Here is a 12,849-nt window from a genome sequence, read left to right as displayed (position 1 = left end):
TATATATAATAAAGAATAATTACATTTTTTTTAATTTTAAAATTTTATATAATATAAATATTAAAAAATTATTCCATAAACTCGTACAAAAATTAAAAGATTGAAAACTAAGAAAATTATGAAATTTTATATAAGTATGCCTAAATACTTGTTATGTATTATTTAATAATAAATTTCATAAAGCACTGTTATTATTTAACAAGACTAATAAACATAAAACATTACTCTATTCTAGTAGACCAATAACATTACACGAACCAAATATATTACAAGGGGAACCATAGAATAAATTAATTAATTAACATCACTTGTAAGAAAAAAATGACTAGAAATCATCAATAATTTCTCAATTGCAAAATGTGGCCGCTTTGATATTTTATATAATAAATATTTAAAATTACCTTTATTAATTATTAACATCAAATTTCCTTTATTTTTCTACACATTTTTTATTTGTTGAAGTCCTCATATATTTTTTATTTTTCACCCAAACCTTCATAAATTCTACGCACATCACACACTATGTATGAACTTCTTTTATTTTAGAAGCCAAAAATACTAAAAAAATTAAATACAAGTAGAGGAATTTAAGAGCACCTTAATTTTTAAAAAAAAAATTTTGTTTTACCAAAGATAGGAGACTCGAATCTGCAACCTCTTAATTAAGTATGGAAAGACTATACCATTTAAGATATAACTCATTGACCTTAATTTTTAAAAGTTTAAGTACAAATATATTTTTTTTTATTTATCCAACATAAAATAAAGTATTTAACTCTCCAAAAAATTTTATCAAATCAAATTCTAGTACAACAAAATCTTTGTTCGATCTTGAAAAATACAAACATAATGATGAATACTATAGTAAAAATGGTGATAAGATCATTTTCAGCATGTAGAAATTTTAATGCCCTAAAAGGAGTTTGAAAAAAAAAATATTCAGTCTTCCTTCTTCATTATTACTCTATTAGTCTGATACCTCACATTTTCACTCTGAATCATATCACACTTCCCAACACCTTCAATCTCTGAATTCTCCTCTGTGAGCTTGTGCGAATAGAGTTTTCACAATAATGAGCCGCCCACCATCACCACCACCTTTCAACAGTTTCGAGCGGGAATAAGCGTCCCTTTAGGGTACTTTAATGTGATAATATCCTTACCATTTATCAATGAAGACGATGTTCCGAAATTTGTACTCGGTATCTTTGTAGGAGTGCTGGTTGTTCTATCATTCTAAAGATTATTATTTTAATTTTTAATTTGTTTGTGACAATACATATATTAATTATAATCACAAATGATGTTATTTTAAATTAAATGACTTATATAATGGTGATCTCATTTATTGTTATAAATGTTAAATTGAATAAGTCATTATTACTTTTGATTTTGAATTAAATAAGAATAAAACCAGATATTATCTTTTATCCTTTAGATAATTATCTTTTGAATTTCAGATATATTATCTTTTAGACTTTAGATACTATTTGATTTGGGTTTTAGAGTTTAATAGGTGTTATGCTCAAATATATGTAACATGACTATTTTTTAGGTAATTATCTACTTATATTAAAATATTAACATATATTATATTAGATATCTCAAATTATTCAACTGTTATCAAATATTATTTTCACGTAAAACTAAGTAGTTTTCTTCAATTTATCTATTCTATTATATAAAAATCGGATGTCTGCACTTTAATTATATTAAAATATTAACATATATTATATTAAATATCTCAAATTATTCAACTGTTATCAAATATTATTTTCACGTAAAACTAAGTAGTTTTCTTCAATTTATCTATTCTATTATATAAAAATCGGATGTCTGCACTTAATGATGGAGCTGACGTAGCATGCTCTGGAGAGTGTTTCCCGATTTAATTATTTTAACTCATTCAATACAATTTATTACCATGACTTAATTATATCAGCTAATTGATTTGATTAGATATTTAAATATTAATATAATTTATTATAATATATATTACTTAATTAATTTTACTACATTAATTATAATTTGTTATATTAGTTAATTAATTTATTCATTTATAAAGTCTGAAATAAAATAAATAATTTATTGTTTATTCTAATTGAATTCATTAAATTTAATTATACATTATATACGAATTAATAATAATTTGTAAATCACTTTATATTATATATGTATTAACAAAATATTATATATGTCTTAATGTGTTAATTAAATATTATATACGCACAGAAAAATAAATACAAAGATGATTTATATAATATTAATAATATTATATTAGCACGGTAATTTTTTTTTATTTTGATATCATATAGTATTGATAATGATAATATTATTATATAGTATTATATAAACTTTCTAATATTAGTATAGAAAATTAGAAAATTATTCCTTATGGCAATCATTCTTAGTAGAATAGTGTGTCCTTTATATAGTATTAATAATTGTTGCTTAATTTAAAGTAATCGTATGTTAGTATCTTAAATTTATTTTCAATAATGTCCTAAATAGATAAATCTAATTGAATTGAATGATTATATAAAATATTCTATATTATTAATATACTAAAATTAAATTTATTTTTTGTACAGAATTTTATAGGTAAATTTTATACAAGATTAAGTAATTTTTTATTTTTTTTATTTGTTTTATTTATGTTAATTTATTTAATTTTAAGTAGCGTCATATTTACAATTACCGCCAGTATGATATTTTATAAAATATGAAAATCAATTTTTTTATAATTTAAATATCAATGTTTGAATAGAAGAACTTAACAGACTCACAATGAGAGAGAGAAGAAAATTTACTTAGAGAAAAGAAACTCGGCATGAGAATGGTGGCGATGGGCTCAACAGCGACGGTAACGGGATGAGCAACGATGATGACATAAGCTGTGAACAGTGACGGACTCAGAAAAATTTAGTAATGGGGACAAAAATATAATAAAATTTAGGTATAGATATTTTTTTTGCTTCCCACGATATTCAACAAGTTAAGGACTAATCCGTCATGAATTTGAATTCCATTTAAGAATCTACAATTGGCCGGCAACGAGTATAGGCCGGCAACGAGTTGCTATACATACGAGACAGAATTCGAACCCTCAATACTTATTTAAGCGGACTCACTTGATCAATCTAAATTGGTTTAGATATATTCAAAATTTAAAATTAGAACTATCTAATACATATTGATAAGAACTAGAAATATACACACAATCATTATTATAATATTTAAAATACAAAAAAATTTGTGGGGGCAAATGCCCCCTCTATATTAAACGTGGGTTCGTCTCTGGCTGTGAAGGAAGATGGGAGTTGTGAATAGGTAAGCGGCGATGGACTCAGCAGCAACATGACAGGAGCTATGCAGTTTTTTTGTGAAGAAGTCGAGAAGAAGAAGATTTTAGGTGAGGATGATTGAGTTTATCTTGCATGGCTATAGAGTATAGACTGAAGCTATGAATAATGTGTGATGTGAGGCAAATCCTAATTACTAAAAAGTGTTTATATGTATATATTCGGGGCAGGTACACCTTAAACCCGACTATACCTGTCTTAAGCAAAATCTGTCCCGACTCGAGTCAAGTTATTATCCTTTTCATCCGGGTATAGACAGGTCGGGTACCTGCGTATTCGAAAATTCCTGCCAAGTCTAACCACGTAATGATACTCATTTTATTAAGGGTTTATCGCTAGCCAATGGATTGCTATATACACAAAGCGAGATTCTAACTTCTAATAGTTGTTTAAGCGGACGAGTGAGATGATCACTTAACAAACTCAAATTGATTAAGATAAATACTAATTATTTTTAATATTTTAATATTAAAAATTTTAAAAATTTGATTTTAATTATACCTTGTAGGTACGGGAACAGACACTAGTTATCTTAAAAAGTGCCAAATAAAATTAAAATGAAAGAGTAAAAGATTAACGAGAGCACTTAAAGTGGAAAAAATTTACATACCTGGACACCCTTTTCTTTTAATTTTATTTGGCACTTTAATGTAATAAAAAAAAGTGACTATTTGCATAAAAATGTTTTCAAGTAAAAATAGTTGATAACTATATGATTAAACAGATTAACATAATATATGTCGACAACTTATCAACTATATGATACTATCATGTGAGTAACTACCTAAAACGAATTGTCAACTATATGATATTTGGCACTTTAATGTAATAAAAAACAGATACTATCATGTGAGTAGCTACCTAAAACGAATTAGTCATGTTTGGTCACTAATCAACTACATGATACATATTTTCAGAATATTGTGAATTTAAAGGAAGTATATCTTCAAGCATCTAGGAAGCTAATGGAGCTGCCGGATTTATCTAGAGCCTTAAAGCTTCAAGTATTAAACATTTCTGAGTGTGTGAGTATGCGCCAGGTTCCCTCATCTATTGCATCATGCCACAATCTACTTGAGCTCAATTTAAGTAGATGTTACTGTTAATGTTGCAAATGTGAGGAGTGCATAAAGTTAGTCCCACGTCAAAGAAAGCAAGAAATCCATTAACTTACTACCTTAAGGTTTTGAGTTGGATGTATTGTCTTCTCATCTTTCTATGCTGCCACACAACATAGGCATGCTCTCATCATTGAAGTACTTGTCACTTTGGCGGAGCAACATAACTTGCTTGCCCGAAAGCATCAAGCATCTGTCACTGCTGAAATCACTCAACTTGAGGGGTTGTGAGATGCTTCAGTCCTTGCCGGAGCTTCCATCTTCTATTACAGAACTAGATGTTATTGACTGCACCTCATTAGAGACTACTACTCCATCTGCATTTGCCTGCTCCGACGAGCAGATTGAGACCGAAATCTTTGCTTTTGCCAACTGCATAAAGTTAGACCATCTTACAAAGAAAGGGATTATGGAAGATGCGTGTATGAGAATAGAGAGAGCAGCGAATACTTGTCTAGCAGCAATAAAAGAGAACGAGGACAATGATAGAAGAGCATTACTTGTTAATCCACACTATCACTACAAGGTTCAGGGTTGCTTGCGAGAGAACGAGATGGAGAAGGAGGATGGAAGAGAATATCAATATCATCATAGGGTTCAGTTTTGTTTGCCTGGAAAACAAGTTCCAAGTTGGTTCACTCATAGAAGCAGAAACAAAGAAACCATGATGACTATTGAACTTGTCCTTCTTCCCATGCAACCGCAGCTATGAATGCAATTAATCATTTCATTAATTTTTTTAATTTATTGTTTAAAAAATCATCTAAATACATAAATTTAATTAAAAAATTATATAAAATTGTTTATATCAAAATTAAACTAAAAAAATGTATATGAGAGGTAAATGTGGAAATAGAAAAACTGATATCCGGTTTTGGAGGTTGGTTATTTGTATACCTAAAGAGTCCAATTCGACTAGCTATACATTAAATTCTTTTAGCTTTTTTTTCACATAAATTCAAAAAGAAGAAAAATAATTACAACAAAAGCATACATAAATGGAATGTTTGGTACATCCTTTTTTTAATATTTAAAATACAAATTCAAATATCTTTAAAATCAATTTGTTTAAAACTAAATTTAAAAATCAAAATTATAATCTGAATAAAATCCGAAATAATCTAAACGGATTCAACAATAATTTAAATTATATGAAATTTGAAAATAAAATAAAATAACCATTCCAATTAGAAAACTTGAAGAGCGTAGTATTCAAAACTAACCTTTCTTCTAACCTTGTGCAGAGAAGAAGAAGCAGGGAAGAGAATCGAGAGGTCTTCATCTTCTGCCAAGATGCCAAGAACCCAATTACGCAAAATTGGTCAGTTTCATCTTTTTGTTTTATTTCTGAGAAATATTCATACATGAATGAGGAAATAAATTCTTCTTACCATTTCAATTTTCAAAAGAATTAGATGTAGATAATCAATGAAAATTTTATTGTTTCAGGTTTTTTCTTTCCTGAGTGTGTAAGAATTTTTGTATGGGATAATGTCTATCTATCATGTTCTCTTTTTTTTCTGTTTCAGTTCTTGCTACTTATTACATTAATGATTCAATTTTATGGTGAACTAATATGGTTTGGATTCATTATTATGAGTTCAAAACAATTTCTTTTTATTTGCTTTATAATGTCAATCTTCACTTTTATACTGTGTATTTTGATAAATCTATATTCTGAAGATGGCCTTAGAGAAGTAGAAGATTTCGGAAGGACCGTTCCTTTTGAGTTGACTGTCTATCCTGGAGAGGTACCATCATACACACTTTTAAGGTTTCAATTATATTTTATCGATTAATTATGAATCAAGAATTAGATCCTCTTCAAATTTGGTGCAGGATGTTGTCGCAAAGCTGTGGAAGGTTTGGGAAGCAAGTACTCACTCTAGCTATGCAATTGCAGCCTTCGGTCATATATCAAAAGCCGCAATTGGCAAACCAAACTCAGATTTGTTTCGTATATATGAAGTACAAGCAAACAATCACTTATGTGTACTTATTCATGTGTGTCATTCTTTAATGTTCTTCTCTTATTCCATTTATTTACGTGCTTTTCTGCCATCTGCATGTAGGGAGACTTTGAGATTCTGTCTCTGTCTGGACATTATGTGAATGAAGAGGATGGTTCTGCAGATTGGCGTTTGGGCATCACACTGGCTGATTCTGACAGTGATAGAGAGGCTTTTGGTGGCAGCTCCATCAATACATTGATAGCTTCTGACATTGTATCTGTAAGAAAATTTCACTTATTTTCAACTTACTTTCTTGAATTGTAATGTGATTATACATTCTACTAACTTTGTAACTTTTAGGTACGTATTATAAACTTTGAGAAAGAAGAAGAAAAGAGCGATGAAACTGGAACTTCCTCTACAATTGGTGGGGTGCTGATGTCCCTGCTCCTTGCTCTTGAGAAGAAAATAATGGGATTCTTTTCGGATCCGATGGTCAACGAGAGTGATAAGGAAAACTAATTTGAGAACAATGTGACTAGTTTGATTTCTAAAAGGATTACCTTTTTCGTTTGAGGATAGTTTGATTGTATGTTTCAGGTTTGGTTAAATAATAATAAAGTAGACTATAAAACATTTCAGTACGATACTCAAGAATTGTATTCATCATGAGTCATTTCACTGCATTAAGCTAGCAATTACTAGCTACTTCTCTTTTAATGTCTTCCTCAGTTTTAGAGGTCAATTCCAATGAAGGGGATTATGCCAATCCTTTTCATTATTCTCCTGAATTTAAAGAGAGACTCCAACCCAATGATTTTATGGATTGGGCAAGTCTTTAAACCAAAAGCAAGTTGAGACATATATAAGAAGTAATTATCTACTTATATTAAAATATTAATATCTCTTTCTGTCATCCTTCCTTACTGATAATTGCGTCCAGCTTTCAAAGTGTTGTTTTAGCGTACCTTCCAAAGGCACGCAGTCACGCACACCACACCTGCCAAGTGATTTCACACCCAAGAAACAAGTGAAAAGTAGTTTTCACATACTTACAACAGAAAACACACATATTGTCATTCTGGTTAATAACACGTAATCGACACAGTCTATCCTTGGTATTCACTCTGCCTATCAACACAAACCAAAAAAACAGCTCAATTTTCGGTGGAACGAGCCCATTCCAAACAGCACTAGTGAAACTATAATTTGTAATTTCTTCCGATAGAACTTCAGCCTGCACCACCTGCACAAAGAAGTTAGTTGAATAAACACCATCTTTTTATTTATGATTGTTAAAGTAACAATTATAGTTACTGTTAATATATAAAATATAATTGTAAAATTTAATTATCCTTATTAATGTCAATAACACTAATTCATTACATAATAAAATGATTAAAATGATTGAATATAAAAGACAATTGTAAAATTTAATTACCCTTATTAATGTCAATAACACTAATTTATTACATAATAAAAAGATTGAGAAGTATTTTAATTAGAAATGAAAGGATTAAAAGATAATTTTGTCACTTAAGCATTATGGTAGAGAATTATGCTAGAAATTTAGAAAGTTAAGAATGAAGGTAGAGGCTATTTTTAGCTGTGTTTTAAACTTTAACACATAGATAATAGAAGGAAAGAGTAAAAGATTAACCAGAGCAGGGAATGGGAGGAGTACCCGATTTTGGGAAGATAACTGGCTACAAGGTGGCCCATTGAAGGTGGCATTTCCAAGACTATACTCTATTTCGAATCAGCAAGGTTCGATGGTAGGGGATTGTGGATTTTGGGATGGGCTTGAGTGGATATGGAACTTCCAGTGGCGGAGAGAGTTATTCCCATGGGAGCTGGAACTTGTCCACCAACTCCATGAGCGGCTAAGACAGGTGAAATTGACAGATGAAAAAGATGATAATATGGTCTGGAAGTTTGATAGTAAAGGAGTATTCTCTACTAAGTCTGTTGTGCAGGTCCTACAGTCGGAGAATCTGTCATATGAGATAACGAGTTACAGTTTCACAAGTTCTGTTTGGAGAGGAGTAGTACCGCCGAGGATCGAGCTGCTTGGGTGGTTTGTACTTATTGGCAGAGTGAGTACCAAGGAGAGATTGAGTAGAATAGGAATTATTAGGCCGATGATAATCTTTGTGTACTTTGCAAAAAGGAGGTAGAGTCGGTGGAGCATCTATTTCTTCTATGTGAGATAACATGACAGGTGTGGGATAGTTGGTTGAGGTCGTTTGGAGAGGTGTGGCCTATCCCTGGAACCATAAGGAAACTGTTTGAGAGATGGACTGGTAGGTATAAGCGGAAACAAGATCAGAAGAAATGGTTGCCGAGGTTCTTTACAGTTATTTGGAACATTTGGATGGAACGCAATGCTAGGATTTTTAATAATAAGGAAACAGGTGTGGACTTCGTAATAAGAAAGGCGATTCTGAGTTACAACGAATGGACTAAGAGTGATACTTTGGGTGGTTGAGGCATTGCAGAAAGCTTCAAAATTTATGTATTTTCTAAGTCTTGTTGTTTCTTTCGTTGCTTCACATTAGTGTGTTGAGCTTATGTTGATTCAAAAAAAAAGATTAACTAGAGCACTGAAAGTGGAAAAAATTTACATACCTGGACACCATCCCAAAGCTTTTCCAACCCGCTATCTATCACCATAAGTTTGGAAAAATTTTAAGTGTACTAAAACATTAGTGTTTGTTTTAACGATTAATTTTAATTAATATATATTTTATATATTTTTTATAATTTAAATTAACTATTAAAATAACTAAAATACTGGTGTTTTCCGTATACTTGAAACTCTTCTCATAAGTTTAACAAGGTTTTTAGTACAAAAAGATGATGATAAAGATTTCAAATGGCACACGCATTCCATTCAAAAAGTCTCAACTCTTCTGAAAGAGACTCAATACCTTGAGGAACACACAACAGACATTCCCCGTGCCTCGTCCAAGAACTACTAATTCTCAAAAACTGTCCCACTCTTCTTTGCTTCTTCCATAAACTTTTAAAGCCAATGGATTGCCATTAGCATAGTTAACCAGCTTGATGGTTAGCTCAGCATGAGCTTGGTCTCTTTCAATGTCATGGTTTTGTTTGAAGGCATTCAAATTAAAAAGCTTGAGATTCATCATCATTCAATGGCTTAACCTCATGTATGTGATCAACTTGTTTAACAAGAATACATGTTTATCCCTAGTTGTTACTCAAATCCTCTCCCACATAAATCTTGCAATTGGTCTGGATCATTGACATCATCAAGAACAAGAAGAATTCCCTTTCGACTAAGTCTTCGTTTGGCAAAATTGGTTATTCCATCATGTTTTTCCTCTAGTAGTTTAGAAAGAAGCTCTTTCTTCAAATGAGTCATGCCATATCTCTGAACTCTCTCCCTTACATTCTCCAAAAAAATATATACCTTGAAATTCATGCTGAAAATCTTACTTGCAAGAGTTGTTTTACCAATACCTCCCATGCCCCAAAATCCGATAACAAGAACAGCTTTCGATTCCCTGCATAATATTGATTCTAGCTCTGCAATTGGTTCATGAATTCCAACAAATTCTTTTGGATCACATTGGTATGCTTGGTTCAACCTTTGCAACACACAATTCACCAAATTGATTATAAAAAATTTTACAATTCAACTAGGTATTCTTTAAAAGTTGTACAATATTCAGCCTTTTATTACACAATAATTAAAATAAAAAATAAAACAAACATATCTAAAAATTATAAATAAATTTAGTATCTTTTTAAAATTAAATACACATTTAAAATACAAACTAAATAAAAGTAAAATTTAAAATTTAAATTTCAATTTTAAATTTCTATTTCAGATTTAATATATTTAACTATTAATATATTACAGTCACCAAAAAAAACTATTAATATATTACAATTTAAATACACATCCAAAAATTAAATTAGTTAAAATTTAAAATTTCAATTTTAAAATTCTAAAATAACATTTAAATCATCTCATTATTAACTAATACCAAACAAAACCCTGAAGGAAACAGGATAGTCACATTTACCGCACATCATAAACCCAGAGGCCCACGCCATCCGTAGTTTGTCATCCTCCGACACCGTTCGTCCGCGCTACCATCCTCGTCAGTGCTCATCCTCGACGCCGCCTTCCTCATCCTCAACGCTCATCCACAACGTCGGCTTCCTCTTCCTTGGTGCTCATCATCATTGCCGCCTTCCTCCTCTTTGTCGCCGTTCGTCTACATCAGCGTCGCCGTTCGTCTGCGCCGAGAACGTACCTAACGTTTGGATGGGCCTCTATTCATAGAGTTTTTCTTTGCGGATTCTCTGACACCATTGCTTTTGTTATTATTCTGTATATATATATATAAGTTTTTTTACATGAGTTTTGAATGTGTTGATAAAATATTTAGAGTGCATTCTTATAATTTTAGATATGTTTATGTTATTTATTATGTTCTTATGTCCATATATAAGTTTTTTACTTTTTTTACATGAGTTTTAGATGTGTTGATAAAATATTTAGAGTCCATTTTTATAATTTTGAATATGTATTTAAGTTTAATTTTTTCTGAGTTTAATATATAATTTAGAACTACAATGACAATAATTTTGATGTGTTAATACATAATTTTAAATGTGTTTATGTTGTTTATTTAATTTTAGATGTGTTTTTACTTTTTAACATGAATTTTGAATATAAAAAATTGAAATGAGTTTAATTGATTTTGAAAACTTCACTAATTTTTTAAAAATTAGTACACAAAAAGTTGTTACAAATTTTATGGTTTGAATTTGGTTTGCAAAAAATTAATGTATCGCAAGTGGTTACAAATTTTATAGTGATAAGTATTAAAAATAAAAGTAATCCCTTAAAAATAAAAAATATAATTAAATAAAAAATTAAATAATAAAATATTAGATTTAAAAGGGGATAAAAATATACAAGTAGCATTTTTTAAAATTTTATGCTTCATCAAAATTAAACTTTTATGAGAAATGAAGAAAGGAACTGACCCAAAATTTGATGAAGGTAATCCTGACCTGACAAATTGACTGTGAGGAGTGAGTGTGATATTTCAGTTCCTTCCATCAACATGTAATCTACATATGTTTCAATTTGCTTTTGATTTAGAGCCTTAACCAAATGGCTAAGAACACCCCGTCGAGTGTCTGTGCCTCTGAAACTCAAGAACACATCATAAGTAATGGAAGGAAAAGAAGCCATTTTAGTTTCTTCTGCAATGAATAATAATGGTAATTGGATGCTGCAATATCATTATTTCTTAATTTCTCATACAAATTGATAAAAATTATTCCAAATAAGCTCAAATTTAGCACAACATGTTCTTACTAGATACATCTAAATATATCATCATTATAAAATTAATTCATAATTTTATATTATATTTTTGGTATTTTTATTTTTTTTAATTTTTTTTAGTTATTTACAAACAATAAAACAACAAAGATATAGATTTGTACGATTCTAATATAAAAAATTTATGCTTTTTTTAAAACGAATAAATTCAAATTCCTAAAAGTAATAAAATATTTTTTGGTGGATTCCCTGGTGTAGAAAGAGATTTAGCTTCTACACATGTAGAAAATAGGTGGCAAGTTAATATAGTGACAAGTGTCCATTTTAGGGAACAAAATATGAAAGTGATCAGGTTGGGTGCAGGATGAACAGTGATGCCACCACTGTTCACACATGTGGTATAAAAATGTAATGGGATTAAAGATGTTGATTAGCTTGTATTACGGGATTTGTTATGTAGCTAATAATAGGCTTTCTGAAATGAATTTTTTTGGTTCTAGACTGTTTGTAAGAGCAAGAAAAAAAAATGGGTTCAGATAGCTTCTATGAAAACACAAGAAACTCAAAAGATTTTTTTAGTCGTATTAGTTCTTGAAAGATAAAACATAAGACAAATTAGTTCTTCCGTTAGTTAGACGATGATGTGATAGGTTAATGCCACGTGTCACAATATGATTGGTTGACATGTCAAGTCAGTGACACCTAACATGTCACGTGTCACTTAACGTATAAAAAAGTTATTTATAATCAAAATAGTTCCTGAAAGTGTAGAAGTAAGTCATTTTCATCCCTAAAATTTTAAAAATTAATTAAATTAGTCCTTATATTTTTTTATTTTTCTTCATAATATTAAATTTGAAGTATTTTTTATAGTACTAATTTTAATATTATTTTTTAGACCTTAATAAATAAAATTTTTTTACATAAAATAATAAAAATAATTAAATTATTATAAAGTTATTTTGTCATTTGTATTTTAAAATTTTATATTTTTAAATTATAATTTTTTATAGTAAAATTTTTTTATTTAAACAAGTTTATCAAATTATTGTTGATTATATATTTAAAAATTTATATTTTAAATC

The 12,849-nt window shown here is 29.5% G+C and overlaps 1 protein-coding gene and 1 pseudogene across 4 annotated transcripts in view; one reads left to right on the top strand and one right to left on the bottom strand.

Annotated features, from left to right (window-relative positions):
- LOC107613024 (AT-hook motif nuclear-localized protein 14-like) overlaps window positions 1–7,078 on the top strand; it is a 7,869-nt gene extending 791 nt beyond the window's left edge. Inside the window, exons 2-7 of one of the 4 annotated variants that reach the window (XM_021108517.1) lie at window positions 4,240–4,246; window positions 5,725–5,801; window positions 6,164–6,231; window positions 6,320–6,448; window positions 6,553–6,711; window positions 6,793–7,078. In XM_021108517.1, coding sequence (XP_020964176.1) covers window positions 5,774–5,801; window positions 6,164–6,231; window positions 6,320–6,448; window positions 6,553–6,711; window positions 6,793–6,954 — 546 coding nt within the window. In that variant the 5' untranslated portion in view covers window positions 4,240–4,246; window positions 5,725–5,773 and the 3' untranslated portion in view covers window positions 6,955–7,078. Of the gene's footprint in view, window positions 1–4,239; window positions 4,247–5,478; window positions 5,491–5,672; window positions 6,232–6,319; window positions 6,449–6,552; window positions 6,712–6,792 lie in introns of those variants that run through there. The other 3 variants (XM_016314849.2, XM_021108516.1, XM_021108518.1) reach the window with 3 other exon arrangements.
- Window positions 9,417–12,849, bottom strand: part of LOC110265895 — a 91,729-nt pseudogene continuing 88,296 nt past the window's right edge.

Source organism: Arachis ipaensis, chromosome B08 (assembly GCF_000816755.2).
Source record: "Arachis ipaensis cultivar K30076 chromosome B08, Araip1.1, whole genome shotgun sequence".
Taxonomy (NCBI): Eukaryota; Viridiplantae; Streptophyta; class Magnoliopsida; order Fabales; family Fabaceae; genus Arachis; species Arachis ipaensis.
Note: the sequence above shows the minus strand (reverse complement) of the source record. Positions and strands in the feature narration are given on the sequence as shown.